Source organism: Anomaloglossus baeobatrachus, chromosome 5 (genome assembly GCF_048569485.1).
Source record: "Anomaloglossus baeobatrachus isolate aAnoBae1 chromosome 5, aAnoBae1.hap1, whole genome shotgun sequence".
Taxonomy (NCBI): Eukaryota; Metazoa; Chordata; class Amphibia; order Anura; family Aromobatidae; genus Anomaloglossus; species Anomaloglossus baeobatrachus.
In genome coordinates, this window is record NC_134357.1 from 410,077,231 (window position 1) to 410,104,154 (window position 26,924).

The 26,924-nt window shown below is 47.5% G+C and overlaps 1 protein-coding gene across 1 annotated transcript in view; it reads left to right on the forward strand.

The window, feature by feature from the left end:
* The window catches only part of SPOP (speckle type BTB/POZ protein), a 49,724-nt gene that overhangs the window by 16,083 nt on the left and 6,717 nt on the right, over nucleotides 1-26,924 (forward strand). Inside the window, exon 8 of the mRNA XM_075347717.1 lies at nucleotides 23,390-23,445. Within this exon, the coding sequence (XP_075203832.1) occupies nucleotides 23,390-23,445 (56 nt within the window). The remainder of the gene's footprint in view (nucleotides 1-23,389; nucleotides 23,446-26,924) is intronic.

Below are 26,924 nucleotides of genomic sequence, written 5' to 3' on the forward strand. Positions count from 1 at the left end.
AAAAAAGCGCTTAACCAGTTTGCCAATTTCTGGCGACAGGCTGTTTGGCGAGCGTCTGGATGAAATCATCAAACAATCCAAGGGAAAGGATACATCCTTACCCCAGCCCAAACAGAACATTCCCCAACAGAGGAGAGGGCAGGCGAGGTTTCGGTCCTTTCGGGGCGCGGGCAGGTCCCAATTCTCCTCGTCCAAAAGGTCTCAGAAAAAACAAAGGAACTCTGATGCATGGCGGTCTAAGTCACGTCCTAAAAAGAACATTGGAGGCACCGCTAACAAGGCGGCTTCCTCATGACTTTCGACCTCCTCTAGTAGCATCCTCGGTCGGTGGCAGGCTCTCCCGCTTTTGCGACGCCTGGCTGCCACAAATAAAAGACCGCTGGGTGAGAGACATTCTGTCTCACGGTTACAAGATAGAGTTCATCTCTCGTCCCCCGACTCGATTCTTCAGGTCTTCTCCGCCTCCCGAGAGAGCCGAGGCTCTTCTGCAGACGCTGGGCAATCTGAAGGCAGAAGGAGTGGTGGTCCCTGTTCCTCTTCATCAACAGGGCCACGGTTTTTACTCCAACTTGTTTGTGGTCCCAAAGAAGGACGGGTCTTTCCGTCCTGTCCTAGACCTGAAACTTCTCAACAAACACGTAAAGACCAGACGGTTCCGGATGGAATCCCTTCGCTCCGTCATCGCCTCAATGTCCCAAGGAGATTTCCTTGCATCGATCGATATCAAAGATGCTTATCTCCACGTTCCGATTGCCCCAGAGCACCAGCGCTTCTTGCGCTTCGCCATAGGAAACGAACACCTGCAGTTCGTGGCACTGCCATTCGGCATGGCAACAGCCCCACGGGTTTTCACCAAGGTTATGGCTACTGTAGTAGCGGTCCTCCATTCTCAGGGTCACTCGGTGATCCCGTACTTGGACGATCTGTTGATCAAGGCACCCTCTCAAGAGGCATGCCAACACAGCCTCGACGCTACCCTGGAGACTCTCCAGAGTTTCGGGTGGATCATCAATTTTCCAAAGTCAAATCTGACACCGGCCCAATCGCTCACATACCTTGGCATGGAGTTTCATACCCTCTCAGCGATAGTGAAGCTTCCGCTGATCAAGCAGCGGTCACTACAGACAGGGGTACAATCTCTCCTTCAAGGCCAGTCACACCCCTTGAGGCGCCTCATGCACTTCCTGGGGAAGATGGTGGCAGCAATGGAAGCAGTCCCTTTCGCGCAGTTTCACCTGCGTCCTCTTCAATGGGACATCCTACGCAAATGGGACAGGAAACCGACGTCCCTCGACAGGACCGTCTCCCTCTCTCAGGCGACCAAAGCTTCCCTTCGGTGGTGGCTTCTTCCCACTTCATTATCGAAGGGGAAATCCTTCCTACCCCCATCCTGGGAAGTAGTCACGACGGACGCAAGTCTGTCAAGGTGGGGAGCGGTTTTTCTCCACCACAGGACTCAGGGTACGTGGTCCCGGCAAGAGTCCTCGCTTCAGATCAATGTTCTGGAAATTCGGGCAGTGTATCTTGCCCTGAAAGCGTTCCAGCAGTGGCTGGAAGGCAAGCAGATCCGAATTCAGTCGGACAATTCCACAGCGGTGGCATACATCAACCACCAAGGCGGCACACGCAGTCGACAAGCCTTCCAGGAAGTCCGGCGGATTTTGATGTGGGTGGAAGCCACGGCCTCCACCATATCCGCAGTTCACATCCCAGGCGTGGAAAACTGGGAAGCAGATTATCTCAGTCGCCAGGGCATGGACGCAGGGGAATGGTCCCTTCACCCGGACGTGTTTCAGGAGATCTGTTGCCGCTGGGGGGTGCCGGACGTCGACCTCATGGCGTCCCGGCACAACAACAAGGTACCAACGTTCATGGCACGGTCTCAAGATCCCAGAGCTCTGGCGGCAGACGCCTTAGTTCAGGATTGGTCGCAGTTTCAGCTCCCTTATGTGTTTCCTCCGCTGGCACTGTTGCCCAGAGTGTTACGCAAGATCAGGGCCGACTGCCGCCGCGCCATCCTCGTCGCTCCAGACTGGCCGAGGAGGTCGTGGTACCCGGATCTGTGGCATCTCACGGTCGGCCAACCGTGGGCACTACCAGACCGACCAGACTTGCTGTCTCAAGGGCCGTTTTTCCATCTGAATTCTGCGGCCCTCAACCTGACTGTGTGGCCATTGAGTCCTGGATCCTAGCGTCTTCAGGGTTATCTCAAGAAGTCATTGCCACTATGAGACAGGCTAGGAAACCAACGTCCGCCAAGATTTATCACAGGACGTGGAAAATTTTCCTGTCGTGGTGCTCTGCTCAGGGTTTTTCTCCCTGGCCATTTGCATTACCTACTTTTCTGTCCTTCCTTCAATCTGGACTGGAAAAGGGTTTGTCGCTCGGTTCCCTTAAGGGACAAGTTTCAGCGCTCTCTGTGTTTTTCCAGAAGCGCCTAGCTAGACTTCCACAGGTACGCACGTTCCTGCAGGGAGTTTGTCACATCGTTCCACCTTACAAGCGGCCGTTAGAACCCTGGGATCTAAACAGGGTGCTGATGGTTCTTCAGAAACCACCATTCGAGCCAATGAGAGATATCTCCCTCTCACGACTTTCGCAGAAAGTGGTTTTTCTAGTAGCAGTCACTTCTCTTCGGAGAGTGTCTGAGCTAGCAGCGTTGTCGTGCAAAGCCCCTTTTCTGGTTTTTCACCAGGACAAGGTGGTTCTACGTCCGGTTCCGGAATTTCTCCCTAAGGTGGTATCCCCCTTTCATCTCAATCAGGATATTTCCTTACCCTCTTTTTATCCTCATCCAGTTCACCAATGTGAAAAGGATTTGCACTTGTTAGATCTGGTGAGAGCACTCAGACTCTACTTTTCTCGTACGGCGCCCCTGCGCCGCTCGGATGCACTCTTTGTCCTTGTCGCTGGCCAGCGTAAAGGGTCACAGGCTTCCAAATCAACCCTGGCTCGGTGGATCAAGGAGCCAATTATCGAAGCTTACCGTTCTGCTGGGCTTCCGGTTCCCTCAGGGCTGAAGGCCCATTCTACCAGAGCCGTGGGAGCGTCCTGGGCTTTGAGGCACCAGGCTGCGGCTCAACAGGTGTGTCAGGCGGCTACCTGGTCGAGCCTGCACACTTTCACGAAGCACTATCAGGTGCATACCTATGCTGCGGCGGATGCCAGCCTAGGTAGACGAGTCCTTCAGGCGGCGGTTGCCCACCTGTAGGAAAGGGCCGTTTTACGGCTCTCTTACGAGGTATTATTTTACCCACCCAGGGACTGCTTTTGGACGTCCCAATTGTCTGGGTCTCCCAATAGAGCGAAAAAGAAGAAGGGAATTTTGTTTACTTACCGTAAATTCCTTTTCTTCTAGCTCTAATTCGGAGACCCAGCACCCGCCCCTGTTTTTTTGTGTACACATGTTGTTCATGTTGAATGGTTTCAGTTCTCCGAGTTTCCTTCGGATTGAAGTTACTTTAAACCAGTTTATAATTATTTTTCCTCCTTCTTGCTTTTGCACCAAAACTGAGCAGCCCGTGGGAGCACGGGGGGTGTATAGGCAGAAGGGGAGGGGCCTAACACTTTTAAGTGTAGTACTTTGTGCGGCCTCCGGAGGCATAGCCTATACACCCCAATTGTCTGGGTCTCCCAATTAGAGCTAGAAGAAAAGGAATTTACGGTAAGTAAACAAAATTCCCTTCTTTTAAAGGGCCCTTGAGAGAGTGTATACCCCTTTAGTCAGTCTAAATAAGAGTAAAGGGGGCTTTACACGCTACGATATCATTAATGTTTTATCGTCGGGGTCACGTTGTTAGTGACGCACATCCGGCGTCATTAACGATATCGCAGCGTGTGACACTGACCAGCGACCTTAAGCGACCTCAAAAATGGTGAAAATCGTTCACCATGGAGAGGTCGTCCCAAACTCAAAAATCGGTAAGGGTTGTTTATCCAGGTGGTTCATCGCTCATGCGGCAGCACACATCGCTGTGTGTGACACCGCAAGAGCGAGGAACGTCTCCTTACCTGCCGCCAGCCACAGTGCGGAAGGAAGGAGGTGGGCGGGATGTTACGTCCTGCTCATCTCCGCCCCTCCGCTTTGATTGGCCGGCCGCTTAGTGACATTGCGGTGACGTCGCTGTGATGCCGAACGTCCCTCCCCCTTGAAGGAGGGATTGTTCGGCAGTCACAGCGACTCCGCCGACCAGGTAAGTATGTGTGACGCTGCCGTAGCGATAATGTTCGCTGTGGCAGCGATCACACGATATCGCACACACGATGGGGGCGGGTGCTTACACGCTCGCTATCGCTACAAATTGCTAGCAATATCGCTACCGTGTAAAGCCCCCTTAAGTCCAGTCTTCAGTGCCAATTAAGACATCCTTTATTCACAAAACATGTTAAAAACATACATGTTTAAAATCCGAACTGCCTTACACTTTTCAGGTCATACAGACTTTTTAGCACTGCTCGGAGATTTCCAGTGAAGGGAATCTCACACATTACCTTTGACTTGAATGGAGCTTGTAATACAAGTGTATATCAGATTTCCAGTAACTGAAATCTTTAGGAAGCGACAAAAAAGGTGATTGAGACACCCAGAACCTTTTGTTCTGCAAGTAATGGTGGTTGGAGATCTTAGAAGTCACCAATGGGATTGCCTATGGCAGGATTGGTGGACCATTTCTGCAGGATTTCCTTTCTACGCTGGCCATATACATATAGTGATCTGCATTCAGGCGGAAAGTGAATTGAGAGGTGGCTGTGGATGTGTGCGGCCAATTCTCCATTCATTCTCTGCCCAGATTCAGTTGCTCGTGGCCACCTGAGCAGTGGCGCTTGTATCTCTGACATTTGTAGCTTTTTCCTGTAGATCTATGCGATAAATGTCTGAGTTGGGAATAGACCTGTAAAGGGAATATTTACAGTCTATCCTCACAATTAAAGGTCAATTGCCCATTAGGCTAGCTTCATACATCCGTAATTCATGATGTGTGTATGGTCCATGATGTCCGCACCCGCCACCGAACACATTAGCCTTATATATGTTTATGAAGCTGTTGAGTTGGTCAGGAAACCTACGGCTGATCAAGACCTCGCAGTCCACATGCGGATCGTGAATAATGAATAAATTCCTCCTTTTATTGACCATATGTCGTGGCCATGATGTAGACCTGTAGCTGAAGAGGAGCCGCACCTCATCCATAAAGACAGAGCAAATTACAGGGAAATCCATACTCCGCTCGGCCCTGTTCGCCATATTCAGGGACATTTCTTTAAAGGGATTGTCCGCTACTCTTACAACTCCTTCTGAATCAGTGTTTGCCCCTGTTAAAATAAAATTACTTATACTCTGCTCCGATGCCGGCGCCATTCCAGTGGTGTCGACACTCGCTCTTCCAGGGCTTATGTGAGGTTGTTGCATCATGTGCACCCCACGCCTCAACATCCCTCTCCCCACGTTTGGAAAAATCGAGGTAGTCCGAGCTGTGGCTGCTGTTCACACTCTATTGAAGGTAGCGCTGATTGGGTGCAGGGTTCACATGAATTAACAACCTCACGTGAGCTCCAGGCGGGCGAGTGCCGACACCGCTGGAATGTTGCCGTCACCGGAGGTGAGTATAAGTGGTTTTATTGTAATGGGGGCAAACCCTCTGTCTGAGAAGTGGACAACCCCTTTAATCCAGCACTGGATTGTCACCAACACAGTAATTCTACCTACCGGCCTAAACAGTGCAGAAGACTGATGAGCGAGGCGCTACAAAGAAATCCAAAATGTAGTGATATTAGCTGAAAAATCAATTATAGATCATGTTCAGTCCATATAACCCAGTTATAGCGAGTCCTGACTTCTGTGTCTACTGATCCCTTGAGATCAAGTCCACAAAATTCTCGCCATTGTCGTTTCCTGGCGTCTGATTGGCTGCCGTCTGATTTCTTTTTAATTAAATCCACGCAGTGTTAAATTATTCCATGATTGTTAGGAGAAGTAAGTGCGAGATGAACTGATAGGAGCGGCAGCATTAAAATATCCAAATGTCGCCCATTGTTTATTGCAAGTTATTCATTACATGGGGGAAGGGCTAGAATTTGTCTATTGTCAGGTCTCTTTTGGAGTATAGAAGCCATACACATGGTGAGAGAGCATCACGATGGTGATCAGACCAGTCTAACAGATGATTAGACTATAAAGGTAGATGGCTAAGCCATAATGTGTACAATCCCCCTACCCCACCAACTCTCTAAATTTCTTGCATGTATTGGTTTATCAGCATCATGTCTGTTATCGACTTTATTGTGTGAATTAAAGGGTTCTCCGAGTTCAAGAGAAATTTCTGCAGTAACTGTGAATGCGGATTGCCAATTTGTAAGTGCGCAATATGTACACTGCCAGGATTCCCCTGTATATCCCGCAGAAGTAGGTTGTCATGTTTGCATTGTTGCGATCATGTGTGGACTAGATTCTCATCTGCTTCTCTGAATAGAACATTAAAAAAAGGCAGATGAGAATGTAGTCCAGACATGGCCTCAAGTATGCAAATCGCACAGTTGCGATCAAGTGACCTCCCACTCAGTTCCGGAGTGAGAGGAGAATCTTGACAGTGTGCACATTGCACACTGTCCCATTTCACCCATCTGCAGTCACACACACTGTCTGTAGAACGTTCTCACGAGCCAGGAAAACCCATTTTAAGATAATGTTGTCCCTTTCATAACCCTTTCTGTCTTATTTGGACACTGTAGGGATTGAACAATCTATCCACATTACCCGCCTGTAGTGGCAGGGATGTGGATAGAGATTTTTACAAATATAATTAATTATCTTTATAAAAAGACTGGGCCATAAGCTAGGAAGTGTTATCATGGGGGCACAGTAGATCTCCTAACAACCGTCCTCTAACATTAAAGGGTTTTTCCACTTCCATGACCCTGTTGACCTCTTCCTAGGTAGTCCATCAGTATCTGATCAGTGCGTCCACGTCTCTGTGCTCCATGTTTTATTTCATCCACATCTGTTTTTCTGAAAAGTCAAAGACTATCCTGAAAGCTCATACAGGGCCCGGCACCCAACTTTCCTAGGCGCCACCTGAAAGCTCATACAGGGCCCGGCACCCAACTTTCCTAGGCGCCAGAGTGGCATGTGATGGAGATGCCTTTTGTGACCAGTCTGCAGCTATTGGAATCGTAGTTTTTCATTCGGGGAGTGTTTGTGCTCAGTGTTTGCTCAGTTTTACTCTTGGGTTTCGATCCTGGGGGAATAGCGATGCTAGGAAAGTGTTGGCAAAGTGGTATTACCACCTGTGACCACGACCGAAAGAGAAATATTAGGTGATCACAGACGCAGGCCCTGACTCATCAGCTTTCACCTCTTTTCTGTTGTAAAACGGCCTGAAATGTTGTCTCTTAGACCAGTGAATTTACAAAATGCCATTCAAAAAAAAAAAAAAAAGTGTGTGTATGTGTGTATGTATGTGTGTATGTATGTGTGTATATATATATATATATATATATATATATATATATATATATATATATATATATATATATATATATATATATATATATATATATATATATATATATATATATATATATATATATATATATATATATTAATATATAATATATATATATATATTAATATATATTTTATTTTTTCCCCACAAATAGCGCCACTTTTGTCCACAGGTTGTGTCTGGTATTACAACTCACCCCATTCAAGTCAAGGTGGTTGAGTCCTGAAAATAACCCCTATTCTTACGATCTAGATGTCATAGTGGGTCCCTTATGGTGGACCCGAGCTCTCCTATTATCTTAGGCTGCTTTCACACTACGTTTTTTTAACATGCGTCCTGAACGTTTTTTTAACGCAAAAACGGATCTAGTGCAAATGCATTTTCATTTCAATGCATTTGCAATGGACTCGCGTCAACATGCGTTCACCTGCGTTTGCGTGCGTTATAGTGAGGATCCAGCGACTTGCAGTTTTTTTAACATTCAAATCAGCGTCCAAATACTGCAAATTGCTGGATCCTGACTATACTGCAAGCAAACACATGTGAACGCTGGCATGCTGATAGACAGGATCCTGCTTGCTCTACTGAGCATGCCCAGAAACCAGCCTGGTGTGATCAGTCCCTTCCCCCCCCCCTTCGCCCCCTCCCTCTCTCTCTCCCCCCGCCTAAGAGCTGCGGACACTCGTAACCAAGGTAAATATCGGGTAACCAAGCAAAGCGCTTCTCTTAGTTACCCGATGTTTACGTTGGTTACGTGTGCAGGGAGCAGGCAGCCCGGCTCCTAGCACCTGCGGATGCTCGTAACCAACGTAAATATCGGGTAACCTAGCAAGTTACCCGATGTTTACCTTGGTTACGAGCCTCCGCAGCTGTCAGAAGCTGGCTCCCAGTCTCACGTTCAGTTCCACTGACTCCCGATCACATGACTCCAATGCCCGCCCATAAACTTAAAGTGACAGAATCCTGCAAAATAACACCGATCTGCTTTTACAGCAAAAAAAGTTCATGACGCATGTTAAAAAAAACGTAGTGTGAAAGCAGCCTTATATATACTACCTTTTGTCTTCCCCTGGTGAAATCAGCTGTTGGATCAGACGCCCCCTTTAGGGGACAGAGCTGCATTACCAGATACAGCCTGTAGACAAGAGTGGCGCTGTTTCCCTTACTAAGCCTTTGACGATATTTGAGTATTTCCATAATATTGCACTAGTAAGCAATAACTTTTTCTTTAAAAATATATATATTTTCCCATTGAATGTTGTTCCCGGGGCTGTATAATGTTGCACCTGTGTATCCGCGCTTTTTGCCATAAAAATATCATTTTCATTGAAATTGGATGGGATTGCAGCTGGTGCCTTAGTCACTTTATAGAGAGAATTGTCATGAAATGTGGATTAGCATATCACAAGGCATGTCCTGGGTGCAGGTTGGTTGGCGGGGGAGGGGGATTTATATGCTTATTGTCTTCCTTTTGGAGAAGGTAGATGTGGATTAGCTTCTTATACAAATCTAGAAATTCAAGAAGGTGCTTAAAGGGATACGCCATAAATATCTGACAGGTGGGGGCCTTTCCTTTGGTAGCTCCTGATCGTTATTACCCTTGGTTGTCACTTTATATAACTCCCATATGATTGACTTCTGAGTGCTACATTCATGTATGGCCATCTGATTCAGTGAGTGCGGGGTCCAGGAGGTGTGACGTCAACCCTTTTCTGACCTATTCTGTGTAAAGGTCCCCATACACATTAGATTGCTGTCACCCAAACAATGCTTCAGCTGACAATGATCTCAGATGTCTCCTCCATACACTGGAGCGCACACTCAGGTGATAAAGCTCACCTACCAGCCGGTGCGTATCTCCGGGAGAAGAATGCAAGTGATAAGTTCACATACAGTTGGCCGAACCTAATCTGTGCATGGAGACCTTAACCCCTTCAGCCCCGGGGCACTTTCCGTTTTTGCGTTTTTGTTTTTTGCTCCCCTTCTTCCGAGAGCCGTAACGTTTTTATTTTTCTGTCAATCTTGCCATATGAGGGCTTGTTTTTTGCGGGACAAGTTGTACTTTTAAATGAAACCATAAGTTTTACAATATGGTGTACTGGAAAGCAGCAAAAAAATTCCAAGTGTGGAAAAATTGCAAAAAAAGTGTGATGGCACAATAGTTTTTGGGATGTTTTATTCACGGTGTTCACTATATGGTAAAACAGATGTGTGGGTGTGATACCTGAGGTCGGTGCGAGTTTGTAGACACCAAACATGTATAGGTTTACTTGTATCTAAGGGGTTAAAAAAAATTCACAAGTTTGTCCAATAAAAGTGGCGCACGTTTTGCGCCATTTTCCGAAACACGTAGCGTTCTTATTTTTTGGGATCTATGGCTCAGTGACGGCTTATTTTTTGCGTCTCGAGCTGATGTTTCTAATGGTAGCATTTTTGCGCAGATGCTACGTTTTGATCGCCTGTTATTACATTTTGCGTAAAACTTGCGGCGACCAAAAAACGTAATTTTGGCGTTTGGAATTTTTTTGCCGCTACGCCGTTTACCAATCAGATTAATTGATTTTATATTTTGATCGGGCATTTCTGAACGCGGCGATACCAAATATGTGTATATTTATTTATTTTTTAACCCTTTAATTTTCAATGGGGGGGAAAGGGGGGTGATTTGAACTTTTAGGTTTTTTGTTGTTTTTTTAATTTTTTAAAACTTTTTTTTACTTTTTTTATTTTATTTTACTAGTCCCCCTAGGGGGCTATAGCGATCAGCAATCCGATTGCTGATCGCTATCTGCTGATCACAGCTATACCGCTGTAAACAGCAGAAATAGTCACTTTCTTTCTTCCTCTGCTCCGTGCCGAGGAAGAATGAAAGTGAAACTTCGTAGCACCAGGCGTCATCACATGACCCTGTGCTACGATGGCAACCACCGAACGTCACGTGATCACTCGTGACGTCCGGAGGGGGCGGCGGTAAGTAAAAAAGATGGCCGCGCGCATATAGATCTCGCTGCCAGACTTTGGCAGCGAGATCTAAGGGGTTAATGTTCCGGGTGGAATGCGATTCCACTCGGAACATGTAGGCACACATGTCAGCTGTTGAAAACAGCTGATATGTGTGCCGATCCACGCCGCCTGCCCGCGGCAGGGGGCGGGGCTTACCGGGACACGATCCATGACGGATATATCCGTCCATGGTCGTGAAGGAGTTAAAGGGGTATTTCCATCTCCAAGAGTCTATTGCAATATAGAGCAGGTGTAATAATAATAATATTGGCAAATACCCCAATTAGAAATGTAGTATAGTTCTCGCGATTCACTATGTTGCTTACCTCATGTGCAGGGCATTGCAGGACCTTGGGTATCCATGGTTACGGCTATACATATAAAGGCAGTTAGTTGCTTGTGATTGTAACCATGAATACCTAAGGTCCTGCAATGCCCTGCACATGAGGTAAGTGACACTGTGAATCAGCAGAACTATACTACATTTCTAATTGGGGTATTTGCTAATATTATACCTACTACATATTACGATAGGATCTTGGGATGGGAATACCCCTTTAAGTGTCTTAAAGGGGTTGACTCCTGTAGACCTCGCTACCTCCTCAGCCATTAATAGGGTGTGTGTGTGTGTGTATATGTGTGTGTGTGTGTGTGTGTGTGTGTGTGTATATAATATATATATATATATATATATATATATATAATATATATATATATATATATATATATATATATAATATATATATATGTATGTATATATATATATATGTGTATATATGTGTGTGTGTGTGTGTGTATATGTGTGCTTGTGTATACATACATACGTACACACACACACACACACACACGCACATATATTATATATATACGTGTGTGTGTGTGTGTGTGTATATATATATATATATATAAAAATATATATATATATCTATATCAAGTGCACCCTTTGTGACAGATTCTAGCAATTAGTATTTTGCACAAACACCCATGCCACTTTTTTCCTGCACTGTAATCTGCAGCTGATCACCTCTGGGGGCCATAGTCTACAATGGGGAGCTACTGTGCCATCTATTTAAAAGGTACCCACCAATCTCTGAAGTTTTGATTGGGGGGGTGTCCACCTGCCAATTTTTTTTCTTAAGCGTGCCCCTGAGATCAGAGCGAGCGTGGTCTCAATTTGTGTGAAGCCTAGAAGTATGAGGAGGGCAGATCCCATAGGGGCAAAAGCGCTAATCGTCCTCTTTTCCTTTGTTTTAGCGAGTACTTTTCACGATGCTCACTGTTAAAGGGTTATTCACAAATTATTTGCCATGAATGGTGTCAAAATGAGGTCTTAAAGAGGTATTCCCATCTCCAAGATCCTATCCCAATATGTGGTAGGTATGATAATATTAGCAAGTACCTCCAATTAGAAATGTAGTATAGTTTTTCTGATATAACCGTGCCTCATGTGCAGGGCATTGCAGCTTAGGTATCCATGATTACCACCAAAAGAAACTGTCATTATATAAGGGCTTGTAACCATAGTTATGTCCAATCATATAGTGACAGTTAATTAGATGCTCATGGTTATAACCATGGATACTTAAGCTGCAATACCCTGCACATGAGGTAAGAGACATGGCTATATCAGGAGAACGATACCACATTTCTAATTAGAGGTATTTGTTAATATTATTATTATGGCTACTTCTTATTGAGATGGGAATACCCCTTTATAAATAATCTGTGAAGACCATACATATGAGATTGCTGCCGGACAGCCATGTCACCCTACTCCCCCATACGTGTGAACGCTTAGACATGGACTCATGTTTTCAATGGAGAGAAAGCAGAAAGCTGCGGCTGGCAGAGGCTCCTCGTCCCCACAAAAGAGTCGGGGTTGAAATTCCAGCTGCCCAAGTCTCGTCTTCCCCAACAGATGATATGGGGGGGGGGGAGTCAGGAATCCCAATCCCTAACCCCCACACACATTAGAAGGTCTCCTGGTCTTGCCAGGATCTAAGTCCATTGAACTATAGCCTAAAGTCTTCATGGCCTTTTAATAAAGGTAGCATCCTGAGCTCTAGATATACTCTGCTCCTCCACTGCTCACAATGAGGGGTAGGAAACTTTTAGGGAATTGTCATCTGAGCAGTTTTCTGTTTATCCTCCATATACAATCCTCATGGCTCTGTACCTGTAAGATTACTTGCTGTGCGTCTTCCTCACAAGTCGCCTAGTTACGGTACTTCTACTCAAAGGAAATTCCCGACTTGTGTTTGTAATCCCGCTTGGTGGTTTCACAAAGTTTGAGAGTCATCCTGGCGTCCGTCCCCCTGTAATGTCTGTGTGCACGCACTTCTGGGGCTGTGATCCCTGCAGGTGACCCTGAAACGCGTTATTACGAGCGCTCTTGTCATATTGATCTCTGCAGAGTTCAGTGTCACCGTGAACGGGGGCCTTTAATGCTGCAGATAATTCCAGCCTTGAGTATATTGTGTGACAAAGGCAAGTAATGCGCACATTGTGGAGGTTGTAATAGCTGCCGGGCCCTGCAGAGTGCAGTGATTCACAGGCGGGGACATGGCCGCCTCTCAGCAATCTTTAGAAGTGTCATACTGTCCTTCATATCTATGTGCAGCCACTTGTTTGTCACCCAGCTTTCCCTGCTTCCAGAATGGCAAAGTTGTATCCCCCTGCTCCAATATCCCTGCATAACTAGGGGAGATATTCCACAAATACTGTACTGTGTGTTAAAAAAAAACAAAAAAAAACAACAACCACAAAATTACTTTACCCACCCTCCCCTGGTCCAGCACTATATCTCTGCTGCTGCACCCAGTGTCTGTTATTATCTGCAGCGCTGACTTCACATCGACTGCTCTACAGCCAATAACTCACATGCTCATATTGTTAACCCAAGCAGAGCCACTCCGCTCTCCGATTGGCTGCAGCGCTGCAGACACTGTGAGCAGCAGCAGAGCTGAAGGACAAGTCTTCCCAAACTGGTGGAAAACTCCTTTACACTATAATGTTTTGCTCCAATCTTTGCTCTGAATGTAGACATCTATGTACTAATGATCTGAACTGACTGCTGGGCCCCAAGAAAGGGCACCCTCCTGAATAGAGCGAAGGTGCTCATGTTTTGCCTCCGCTCCATTCATTGTCTATAGGACTGCCGGAATAGCCGAGTACTGTACTGGACAGCCCCATAAACAGTGCTCATCTGCTCAATTCATTGTCTATGGGACCGCTGGAATAGCCGAGTACTATACTGGACAGGCCTATAGATGTGGACTTCGGCTATTCTGACAGTCTCATAGACAATGAATTGAGCAAAGTGCTGTTTTGTCTATGGAAATGTTCAGTACAGCACTCTGATATTCAGGCAGTCCCATAGACAATGAATTGAGCAGAGGTCCACATCTATAGGCCTGTCCAGTATAGTACTCGGCTATTCCAGCGGTCCCATAGAGGTGCCCTGTCTATGAGACTACCCAGTACAGCACTTACCTATTGCAGCAGTCCAATAGACAGTGAATTGAGCAGAGGACAGTCCCACAGACAGGGCACCTCTGTTCAATTCATTGTCTATGGGACTGCCTCAATAGCCAAGTGGTGTACTGAACATTTCCATAGACAGTAAAGCACTCGGCTATTCAGGCAGTCCCATAGACAATGAATTGAGCAGAGGTGCCCTGTCTATGGGACTGTCGAGAGCACCTCTCCTCAATTCATTGTCCATGGGACTGCCGCAATAGGCAAGTGCTGTACTAGACAGTCCTATAGACAGAGCACCTCTGCTCCAGTCAGGATTGGGCTACAGAGCAAAAATCCAAGCCTAGGAGATGCCTTAATTTTTGAGTCTAGCCCTTTAGCCTGACTGCTGCACATTTTGCATAGCATTGTAATGCTAAGTACATTATCACTCCAGGGTGCCCTATAGCCCAATCCACAGGTAACTTGCTCCTCACAACATTTGTATGTTTGGTTGAACTCAAACTGAAATGTCCCTTGTATACATGCCATAGGACATTACACGGGGGCTCTCCTGGGGTCACTTCTCTGACCAGCCCAGCAGGCCGTACATGGGGGCTCACCTGGGGTCACTTCTCTGACCAGCCTAGCAGGCCGTACATTACACGGGGGCTCTCCTGGGGTCACTTCTCTGACCAGCCTAGCGGGCCGTACATTACACGGGGGCTCTCCTGGGGTCACTTCTCTGATCAGCCCAGCAGGCTGTACATTACACGGGGGCTCTCCTGGGGTCACTTCTCTGACCAGCCCAGCAGGCCGTACATTACACGGGGGCTCTCCTGGGGTCACTTCTCTGACCAGCCCAGCAGGCTGTACATTACACGGGGGCTCTCCTGGGGTCACTTCTCTGACCAGCCCAGCAGGCCGTACATTACATGGGGGCTCTCCTGGGGTCACTTCTCTGATCAGCCCAGCAGGCCGTACATTACATGGGGGCTCTCCTGGGGTCACTTCTCTGACCAGCTCAGCAGGCCGTACATTACACGGGGGCTCTCCTGGGGTCACTTCTCTGACCAGCTCAGCAGGCTGTACATTACACGGGGGCTCTCCTGGGGTCACTTCTCTGACCAGCTCAGCAGGCCGTACATTACATGGGGGCTCTCCTGGGGTCACTTCTCTGACCAGCCCAGCAGGCCGTACATTACACGGGGGCTCTCCTGGGGTCACTTCTCTGACCAGCCTAGCAGGCCGTACATTACACGGGGGCTCTCCTGGGGTCACTTCTCTGACCAGCCTAGCGGGCCGTACATTACATGGGGGCTCTCCTGGGGTCACTTCTCTGACCAGCCCAGCAGGCCGTACATTACACGGGGGCTCTCCTGGGGTCACTTCTCTGACCAGCCTAGCGGGCCATACATTACACGGGGGCTCTCCTGGGGTCACTCTCTGACCAGCTCAGTGGGCCGTACATTACATGGGGGCTCTCCTGGGGTCACTTCTGACCAGCTCAGCGGGCCGTACATTACATGGGGGCTCTCCTGGGGTCACTTCTCTGACCAGCCTAGCAGGCCGTACATTACACGGGGGCTCTCCTGGGGTCACTTCTCTGACCAGCCTAGCAGGCCGTACATTACACGGGGGCTGTCCTGGGGTCACTTCTCTGACCAGCCCAGCAGGCTGTACATTACACGGGGGCTCTCCTGGGGTCACTTCTCTGACCAGCTCAGCAGGCCGTACATTACATGGGGGCTCTCCTGGGGTCACTTCTCTGACCAGCCTAGCGGGCTGTACATTACATGGGGGCTCTCCTGGGGTCACTTCTGACCAGCCTAGCGGGCCGTACATTACACGCCAACCCTACTGCTTGGGAGATGTACTCCTAAGGCTAAGTTCACACATCCTGTGTTTTCAATCCGTCAGGTCCGTCAGCAACGGATCAGTCATTTTCAAGATGTCAACTGATGCAACTGATGTGTTTTTCACAGGATTCCTTTCACAGGAATCCTGTGAAAAAACGGATCAGTTGCGTCCGTTACATCCGCTGTGCGTCCGTTTTTTGACGGATCAGTCATGATCCGTCTGTGTTTGGGACAGCCCAGTGGGCGTGCCAAGCATGCTGGGCATGCTCGGTAGAGCATGACGGAATCCTGCGCTGGATTCCGTTGTAAGACGGATTACGACGGAATCCAGCACCATAGACATGCATTACAAGCTTGACGGATGGCGACGGATTCCTGCGCGGCGCGTTAATTTTGACGGCCCGAAAAACGTTACATTCTGCGTTGCTCCCCGCTCGGCGGTCAGTCAAAAACGACGGACCGCGACGCAGCGGATGCAACGCAGGGTCATCAGTCGCAATCCGTCACTAATAGAAGTCTATGGGGAAATACAGGATTCCTGCAAAATATTTTGCAGGATTCCGTAATTCCTCAAGGCTACGGATTGTGACTGATGCAAAACACAGGATGTGTGAACTTAGCCTTAAGCCCTCATACATGTTAGGTGAAAGTAGGGCCCACCTGCCGACCATCTGATACGTCCGGGGCCCTCCTGACTCACCCGACAGATGATTTTGGAGAGGGGGTAAAGCAGGTAGAGTTTCAGCTCTAATCCTTCTGTGTTCAGAGGAGAGAGGAGGAGCTGCTCCCAGAGGTGTCATCTGCGGCGTTCTCCTTTCTCCATTGATAACACAAGCACTCGTGTAAGCCGGCCATACATACTATATGGCTGTCAGCAGAGCGATGCTTCAGCCGACATAGGTGTACTCATTCGGCCGAGCGCTCCTGTGTGCTCTGAGAAAGTCACTGCCACCTTACCGTATATCTGGGAGACCATGCAGTCGACAGTCTGACATTACACATGCCTGATGAACATCTCCCTCGACCATCCGTTAGCTGCCGCCTACCACACATTAGAGGATCGGCTGCAGCGGTTTTGGATGACATTAGTCTGCTGTGTATGGTGGTTTGGGAGAGCTCTCTGGCCATCTCATGTGTGTGGTCCACTTTAGACCTGGCTTCCCCCGGGCTAATTACGCCTGATTGTGGTGGCAAGCTCCATATTAATACGGGTGGTCTTGGTCACATGACTCTTAACACGTCAATCTCTCTAAAGGGAACTAATATAATGGAGTAGCCGGTGGAGCGGCAGCATCAACTGAAATGTTCACTTTCCTGTACTCTCGATCACCTACATCTACACTGAACAAAAGTATAAACACAGCACTTTTGTTTTTGCTCTCATTTTCATGAGATGAACTCTTAAAGAGCTAAGACTTTTTCTATGTACAAATGGCTTTTTCCTCTCAGGCATTATTCACAAATTTGTCTATATTTGTGTTAGTGATCACTTCTCCTTTGCTGAGATCCATCCACCTCACAGGTGTGGCATATCAAGATGCTGATTAGATAGCATGATTATTGCACAGGTGTGCCTTAGGCTGGCCACAATAAAAGGCCACCGCCTTGGTGGATGTTGAGGTCCTGCTCTGGTGTGGTTACACGTGGTCTGCTGTTGTTGGCTGGTTGGATGTACTGACAAGTTCTCTGAAACACCTATTGGAGACAGCTTACGGTAGAGAAATGAACATTCAATTCATGGGCAACAGCTCCAGTCAGTGCCAATTGCAGGCTCTCTCAAAACTTGCAGCATCTGTGGCATTGTGTTGTGTGATAAATCTCCACATATTAGAGAGGCTGTTTTATTGTGGTTATCCTAAGGCACACCTGTGCAATAATCATGCTGGCCAGCTTAAGGCACACCTGTGCAATAATCATGCTGGCCTGCTTAAGGTACATCTGTGCAATAATCATGATGGCCAGCTTAAGGCGCACCTGTGCAATAATCATGCTGGCCAGCTTAAGGCACATGTGCAATAATCATGATGGCCAGCTTAAGGCACACCTGTGTAATAATCATGCTGTCTAACCAGCATCTTGATATGCCACACCTGTGAGGTGGATGGATTATCTCGGCAAAGGAGAAGTGATCACTAACACAGATATAGATAAACTTGTGAACAATATTTGAGAGAAAAAGGCCTTTTGTGCACATAGAAAAAAGTCTTAGCTCTTAAGGGTGCTTTACACGCTGCGACATCGCTAGCGATGTCATACGCGATAGCACCCGCCCCCATCGTACGTGCGACATTTGGTGATCGCTGCCGTAGCAAACATTATCGCTACGGCAGTGTCACACGCACATACCTTGTCAGCGACGTTGCTGTGACCGCCGAACAATCCCTCCCTCAAGAGGGAGGTGCGTTCGGCGTCATAGCGACATCACTGCGGCGTCACTAAGCGGCCGCCCAATAGCAGAGGAGGGGCGGAGATGAGCGGCCGGAACATGCCGCCCACCTTTTGCCTTCCTCATTGCCGGTGGATGGAGGTAAAGAGATGTTTGTCATTCCTGCGGTGTCACACATAGCGATGAACAACCAGCGGCATGCACCACCAACGATATTTTGAAAAGGAGCGACGTATCAACAATTTTAGACGCTTTTGCGATCGTTGCACGTCGCTCCTTGGTGTCACACGCTGCGATGTCGCTAACGACGCCGGATGTGCGTCACTAACGACGTGACCTCGACGATATATCGGTAGCGATGTCGCAGCGTGTAAAGCCCGCTTTAGAGTTCAGGTCATGAAAAATTGGAGCAAAAACAAAAGTGTTTTATATTTTTATTCAGTATAACTTTCATGTCCCTGTCAAAACTCTGGCATCATGTTAAAGGGGATGTGTCATTGGATAATTGTTTTTGTGTCATACATTTTATAACAACTTTCAGCAATGTCCCCCCCCCTCTCCCCCATCAACTTTTTATTAAAAGTGAAATTTTTGCAGTTTTGCACACTGGGGGCTTTATTACACTCATTCTTTTTCTGGAAACACATTAACATCCACAATAGTCAGGCTCCCAGCTCTATCATTTTGTAGTGACGCATTTAATGAGTGTGTTCAAAGGTTATAGTAAAGGGAGGGGGGACCTCCTGTTGTGATTGGTGGATCCTGAGTTATCAATTATGTCCGGACGTGTTAGGCTGCTTTCACACTACGTTTTTTTGACATGCGTCCTGAACGTTTTTTAACGCAAAAACGGATCCAGTGCAAATGCAGTTTCATTTCAATGCATTTGCAATGGACTCGCGTCAACATGCGTTCACCTGCGTTTGCGTGCGTTATAGTGAGGATCCAGCGACTTGCAGTTTTTTAACATTTTTCAAAAACGCTACTTGTAGTGTTTTTGAGCTGCGTCCAAATACTGCAAATTGCTGGATCCTGACTAAACAGCACGCAAACCCATGTGAACGCTGGCATGCTGATAGACAGGATACTGCTTGCTCTACTGAGCATGCCCAGAAACCAGCCTGGTGTGATCAGTCTCCCTCTGTCCCCCTCCCTCTGTCCCCCTCCCTCTGTCCCCCTCCCTCTGTCCCCCTCCCTCTGTCCCCCTCCCTCTCTCCCCCCCCCGCCTGAGAGCTGTGGACACTTGTAACCAAGATAAATATCGAGTAACCAAGCAAAGCGCTTCTCTTAGTTACCCGATGTTTACATTGGTTAGGTGTGCAGGGAGCAGGCAGCCCGGCTCCTAGCAGCTGCGGATGCTCGTAACCAATGTAAATATCAGGTATCCAAGCAAGTTACCCGATGTTTACCTTGGTTACGAGCCTCCGCAGCTGTCAGAAGCCGGCTCCCAGTCTATCACTTTCAGTTCCACTGACTCCCGATCACATGACTCCAATGCCCGCTCATAAACTTAGTGACAGGATCCTGAAAAATAGCACATGCGTTTTTTTTGCTGTAAAAGCAGGATCCGCTTTTACAGTAAAAAAACGTTCATGACGCATGTTAAAAAAAAAAATGTAGTGTGAAAGCAGCCTTAGGCTTTGTTCACACTTGGTGAGTTGGAAGCCATTTTTATTTCATTCTTTTTTTTTCTGCTGCCCAAACCTTCATTCTTGGAAGTAAAAAAAAACAGCACCAGCTGTGGGGTATTTTGCTATATTTTTCAAACATTAGATTTTTTTTTTTCTCTTTTCTCTACAATGTGTATTAATAAAGTTAAATTTATTCATCAAAACACTGCTACAAACAGCACAAAAGTTTTGCTGCAATTTTAGCAGTGTTTTTTTTCACTTTCTGAAAAAAGTGAAAAATCACTGAAAGAATTGCCCTGCTGCAGATACTCCATGCGTGACATAAACATTGTTTATGGCTGTTACTATAAACCCAACATGTTTTCTGCAGAAAAAGAAATTGTCAAAAAACTGCTGCAAAAACATGGTGTGAACATAGCCTTATCCTGCCTTTGACAAACCTGCTGAAAATTCTTTCTTAAAAGTATTTATTTTACGCGCTTGTATAGCGCCATTATATTTCTCAGTGCTATACTCTAAATTCCCTTTCAATAAGTCTTTGGAGTGTCGGAGGAAACCCACATAAACACGGGGAGAACATGTATCAGTCTAAAATTGTCCAAGTGGCCAATGTTAAATTGGCAAGATGACAAATTTTTCTTTTTTTTTAGATCGTGAAATGAAAATACAAAAAAAACTTATTGGCAAATAAAAAAAAAAAAGTAACAAAATACTTTATATAAAAAAAACAATAGGTCATTATGTGACAAAACATTTCCTTTAAAGGGGTATTCCAATCTCAAAGACCCTACTCTAATATGTAGCAGATGTACGGTATTAATAATATTAGCAAATACCTCCAATTAGAAATGTAGTATAGTTCTCCTGATATATCCATGTCTCCTACCTCATGTGCAGGGCATTGCAGCTTGGATATCCATGGTTATGACCACGAGCATCTAACTGTCATTATATGAGGGGTCGTAAGCTGCAGTGCCCTGCACATAAGGTAAAAGACATGGCTATATCAGGAGAACTATACTACATTTCTAATTGGAGGTATTTGGTAATAATATTATTATTATTATATCTACTACATATTGGGATAGGCTCTTGGAGAGGGGAATACCCCCTTAAGCCTAAGGGGGCTGGGTAGCGCAGACTGGGTAGGGACCTAATGCTGATGTGGAGATTTTCATTTCTTACCTGGTGAAAGGACTAGTAAAAGCTATGACAGCAGTGGTCCAAGCTCTGAAAGCCATCCTGTGGATAGGTGATAACGGGCTGATCGTTGGGGGCCTAATTGTTGGGAGCCCCACCAATCCCGCCTATGAAATACGACTAGAAAGAGGTGGTGGCCGCCACTGTTCTAATCAAAGCTGAGCACTGTACACTACTCCTGGCAGTACCAGAGACCATTAATAGAGCGGTGGCTGGTTTAGTCACTTGGCATTCTGATGACCATGTATATATTTCTGTGTGTGGTGTGGGTCCTTTTAAAGTGGATCGTCCAGTTTTTGCTCTTTATTCCCGCTGCTCCTCTGCGTATTTTATTTATTTATTTTCTAAATTCGACATCCGTTTCTAGAGATGAGGGCTGCCTTTTTTTTTTAAATGATTTGTCAACTTTTCCAAGGGGGAGCGTCTCGCACGATCCTCCTCCTGGGGGGGGTGCGCGTCTCGCACGATCCTCCTGGGGGGGGGGTGCGCGTCTCGCATGATCCTCCTGGGGGGGTGCGCGTCTCGCACGATCCTCCTGGGGGGGGGGCGCGTCTCGCACGATCCTCCTGGGGGGGGCGCGTCTCACACAATCCTCCTGGGGGGGGAGGCGCGTCTCGCACGATCCTCCTGGGGGCGGGGGGGGCGTCTCGCACGATCCTCCAGGGAAGGGGGGCGCGTCTCGCACGATCCTCCGGGGAAGGGGGGCGCGTCTCGCACGATCCTCCTGGGAAGGGGGGCGCGTCTCGCACGATCCTCCTGGGAAGGGGGGCGCGTCTCGCACGATCCTCCTGGGAAGGGGGGCGCGTCTCGCACGATCCTCCTGGGAAGGGGGGCGCGTCTCGCACGATCCTCCTGGGAAGGGGGGCGCGTCTCGCACGATCCTCCTGGGAAGGGGGGCGCGTCTCGCACGATCCTCCTGGGAAGGGGGGCGCGTCTCGCACGATCCTCCTGGGAAGGGGGGCGCGTCTCGCACGATCCTCCTGGGAAGGGGGGCGCGTCTCGCACGATCCTCCTGGGAAGGGGGGCGCGTCTCGCACGATCCTCCTGGGAAGGGGGGCGCGTCTCGCACGATCCTCCTGGGAAGGGGGGCGCGTCTCGCACGATCCTCCTGGGAAGGGGGGCGCGTCTCGCACGATCCTCCTGGGAAGGGGGGCGCGTCTCGCACGATCCTCCTGGGAAGGGGGGGCGCGTCTCGCACGATCCTCCTGGGAAGGGGGGCGCGTCTCGCACGATCCTCCTGGGAAGGGGGGCGCGTCTCGCACGATCCTCCTGGGAAGGGGGGCGCGTCTCGCACGATCCTCCTGGGAAGGGGGGCGCGTCTCGCACGATCCTCCTGGGAAGGGGGGCGCGTCTCGCACGATCCTCCTGGGAAGGGGGGCGCGTCTCGCACGATCCTCCTGGGAAGGGGGGCGCGTCTCGCACGATCCTCCTGGGAAGGGGGGCGCGTCTCGCACGATCCTCCTGGGAAGGGGGGCGCGTCTCGCACGATCCTCCTGGGAAGGGGGGCGCGTCTCGCACGATCCTCCTGGGAAGGGGGGCGCGTCTCGCACGATCCTCCTGGGAAGGGGGGCGCGTCTCGCACGATCCTCCTGGGAAGGGGGGCGCGTCTCGCACGATCCTCCTGGGAAGGGGGGGTGTGTCTGCGTCTCGCACGATCCTCCTGGGAAGGGGGGGTGTGTCTGCGTCTCGCACGATCCTCCGGGGGGGGGGGGGGGGGCGCCTCGCATGATCCTCCTGGGGGCGTGTCAATAGGCTGCTCTGCATAATGACTGTGTAAGCCACGCCCCTTCACCAAAGCCCATAAACAGCACTAAATAAAAGGCTCCTATCTCATGAACCGTATGGAGGATTAAAATAAGAAAACAAAAAACGGAATATTCGGGAGCAGCAGGAATAAAATAAGAGCAAACCCTGTCCACTTTTGACCTGGTGACGAGCCCCCTCTAAATCCACAGCACATTAGCACCATTGGTTTCTTTCCTTTTATTTGTATGATGCAGAAAGCAATCTCATAAAGTCGGTGTAATGCTGAGGTGGGTGTGGATGAAGAAGCTAGTAGCCAGCTATCTGATTATAGCTGCCGCTTCCAAATGAGGGAACCAATAATTCAGCTGCCTTGGACCGCAGCCACTAAATATCCTCAGTCTGGCTTCACACGGGCAACTAATAAGAATCATCAATTTGGCTTCGGGCAAAGCATCAGCCTTCTGTTTTCTTAATATAGATATACACAGACATGCTTGGCCAAGTAGAACTGCACCTATGGTAATTAGCTTAGTCAGTGCATTGAATGTGTAATGGATGATGATGAGCCGAGGATCATTCTCTCTATTTTTCTCTTTTCTCTTGTAGCCCGGTCTCCCGTGTTCAGCGCTATGTTTGAGCATGAGATGGAAGAGAGTAAGAAGGTAAAGTATTGTCATTTCGAGCTTTGCTTAGCCATACATTTACAGCCCTTGGTCATGGGCTTTAACCCCACACTACTCAGGGTTAAAGCTACCGCAATCTAGCCGAAGCAAGTCTGGACCCCGGCTGTCTTACACAGCCAAGGACCCTGGGGAGGAAATAGCAGCGGTTTATCACTGCTTCTGTCTTCTGCAAAGCTATTAATGAGCGCTATGCAGTATATAGAAGCTTCTGCTTCATAAGACCTGGTGTTCCCAAAGGTGGACATCCCCTTTAAGGCACTTTCGCATCTGGTCATTAGGGACTTAAGAGTCTTCTTGTATACTTGTCAATTGGATATGTTATTACCGTTCTTCACTGAAGTTATAGGCTGTGTTCCTATAAACTTGTCCAGTAAATTTGTTACTCGCTTTCTTCAGAGAAGTTATAGGCTGTGTTCCTATAAACTTGTCCAGCGGGATTCATAGCTATCTCTCCAGGCCACAAAAAAGTTTGTCTGAAGCGTATGCAGGGTGTGTAACATACAGCACTGAAAATATTATTATATTTCTAGTTTTTTTTTTTTTTCTTGTGGGGTCTTTTTCCATTGGGAGATCAATCTTTTTAGGAGTAAGTGAAAGATTACAGTCTGCCGTAACAGTGTCCACCAGTGTGCTAAATTAACCCCATAAATCTCATTGCAACACGACTATATAATAAATATATATATGTATATATATATATAATATTATAATTTTTGTACGCTCTACAGTGTTTTATGGTTTTACTTTTAAGAGTTTGTCATATTCTTCCCCTACACATACGCCATATGACCCTTATCTACGCAGACTTTTCAAACAAATATTGACTTTCCATACCAAGCAGCCCCTATACAGGGTGGTCCAAAAGTAGGTGGACAGGATGTGTAATAGGGTTATCAAACATGGTGTAAAGTGAAACTGATTCAGTTGTCCTTAGCAACCAATCAGATTCCACTTCTCATTCTTCAGACTCTTTGGAAAAGGAAAGGTGGAATCTGATTGGTTGCTAAGGGCAATTGAGTCAGTTTCACTTTACACGATGTTTGATAACCCTATTACACATACTGTCCACCTACTTTTGGACCACCCTGTATATTCAAGTCTAACCTTGCAGATACTTTATAATATATTATGGTGCTGCAGGATGACCGGTTCCCAAACTTACTGTGGAGTGGTCTCCTGCCTCAGCTATGCTGGTGCTGTTAAAAGGAACTGGTAATCTGCCAATATCAGATTGCCAGAAATGGCGCTCCCATTCTGCTGCCACCTCTGACCTCACAAATGCATCTCGAACTTCATGGAAAGATCAATGCCGATAATAACACGGCAATTCCAATATATGATGTGCAACATGGGCACAAGATGGCCTTCTTTCATGGAATTGGTCTTTTTACTTGCAGTATATACCGTATTTTTCGGATTATAAGACTCACTTTTCCTCCCAAAAATTTGGGAGGAAAATGAGGGATGCGTCTTAAAATCCGAATGTAACTTACCAGGGGGTAGTGGAGAGGGTCACAGGAGGTTCTGTGCGGCGGGTGGCCCTGCTCTGTGCAGCGGGCGGTGTTGCGCTGTGCGGCAGGCGGTGTTGCGCTGTGCGGCGGGTGGCCCTGCTCTGTGCGGCGGGTGGCCCTGCTCTGTGCGGCGGGTGGCCCTGCTCTGTGCAGCGGGCGGTGTTGCGCTGTGTGGCAGGCAGTAAGGCTCGGGTCATTCTGAAGATGTCGACTGTAAGAGCTTCAATAATGGCGCCCAGAGTGCCAACTAGGCGTGTGCGCCAACTCTCATCTGCACACGCGCTGACTCTGGCCGCCATTAATTTGAAGCCCGCGCTGCCGGCATCTTCAGAATGGCCGGTGCCTCACCAGCTGCCGCAGCCTGCAGTGAACATCTGGCTTCCCTGTGCACCGCCCGCAGTATCACCGTACCAGAGTACCGCCCCTGCCTCCTGTATCCCCATTCCACCACTGCTGATGCCCCAACTCCCAGGTAATACACCACCGGATTATAAAACGGACCCCATATTTTTTTTTTTCTTTTTTGTAATCTCTAAATTTGGGGTGCGTTTTATAATCCGGTGTGTCTTTTATAAAACAAAAAATACAGTACGTATGAAAGTGATTGCCTCCCTTTATCAGGCAGATTGTGCTACCGAGAGTTTGACTAATCCTCTCCATTGTAATCACTGATAGGGAAACCAGGAATGTATGTTATACACATATACACATTTCCACTGGATCCACCATCAATGATCACACTAAAAAAACCTAAACTATATAAAGAAATATTGCTTAGTCCTGTCCGAAATTGTTCCAGAAAATGAAGCCTTTCTCCCACAAAAATATTGCAATTACACATTTAGTCATACACTTCTGTTTCCCTTGTGTGTATTGGGGCAACACAAACAACTAAGGAGAGAAAAGAGGCAAATTGGACATTATTTCACACCAAAAAAACCCGGGCTGAACAAAATTGTCATTTTTCCAAAATTGTTGGTAAACCACTTTGTTTAATGCAAGTGATGCTCGTTCAAACTCATCTGTGGTAAGTAACAGTAGTGGGCAATATTAAAATCACACCTGAAACCAGATAAAAAGGGGAGAAGTTGACTTAATGTTTTACATTGTGTGTGACACACTAAGGATTGAGATCCGAAAGAGAACAGAACTGTTTGAGGATTTGAGAACAAAAATATCAACAATATCAAGGTTACAAATCCATCTCCAGAGATCTTGATGTTCCTTTGTCCACTGTGTGCAACATAATCAAGAATGTGAATGACAGAAAAAAATTGATGAAAAGTTGCTACGAAGTTTAGTCCAGATGGTGGATAACCAGCCCCAATCAAGTTCCAAAAAACTTCAAGCTGTCCTGCAGGCTCAGGGACATCAGTGTCAGAACGAACTATCCATCAACATTTGAAGGAAATGCTATAGCGGAGACCCAGAAGGACAACACTGCTGACATAGAGACCTAAAAAAGCTAGACTTCAGTATCCCGAAATCCTTCTGGGAAAGCGTCTTGTGGACAGATGAGTCCAAGATAGAGATTTTAGGTAAAACACATCATTCTACTGTTTACCAAAGATGGAATGAGGCTTCAAAGAAAAGAACAAAGATGCTTTGGGGTTGTTTTGCTGCCTCTGGTACTGGATACCTCGACTGTGTGCAAGACCTCATGAAATCTGAAGATTACCAAAGGATTTTGTGTGGCAATGTTGTGCCCAGTGTCAGAAAATTGGTTAGCGTCTCAAGTCATGGGTCTTCCAGCAGGGCAATGAACCCAAACATACTTCAAGAAGCCTCAGAAATGGAGGAAACAAAATTCTGGAGAATTCTGAAGTGGTCTGGAGTGAGTCCAGATCTATATCCCATTGAACACCTGAGATCTTATAATTGCAGTTGGGAGAAGGCGCCTTCAAGTATGAGAGACCTGGAGAAGTTTGCAGAAGCAGAGTCCAAAAT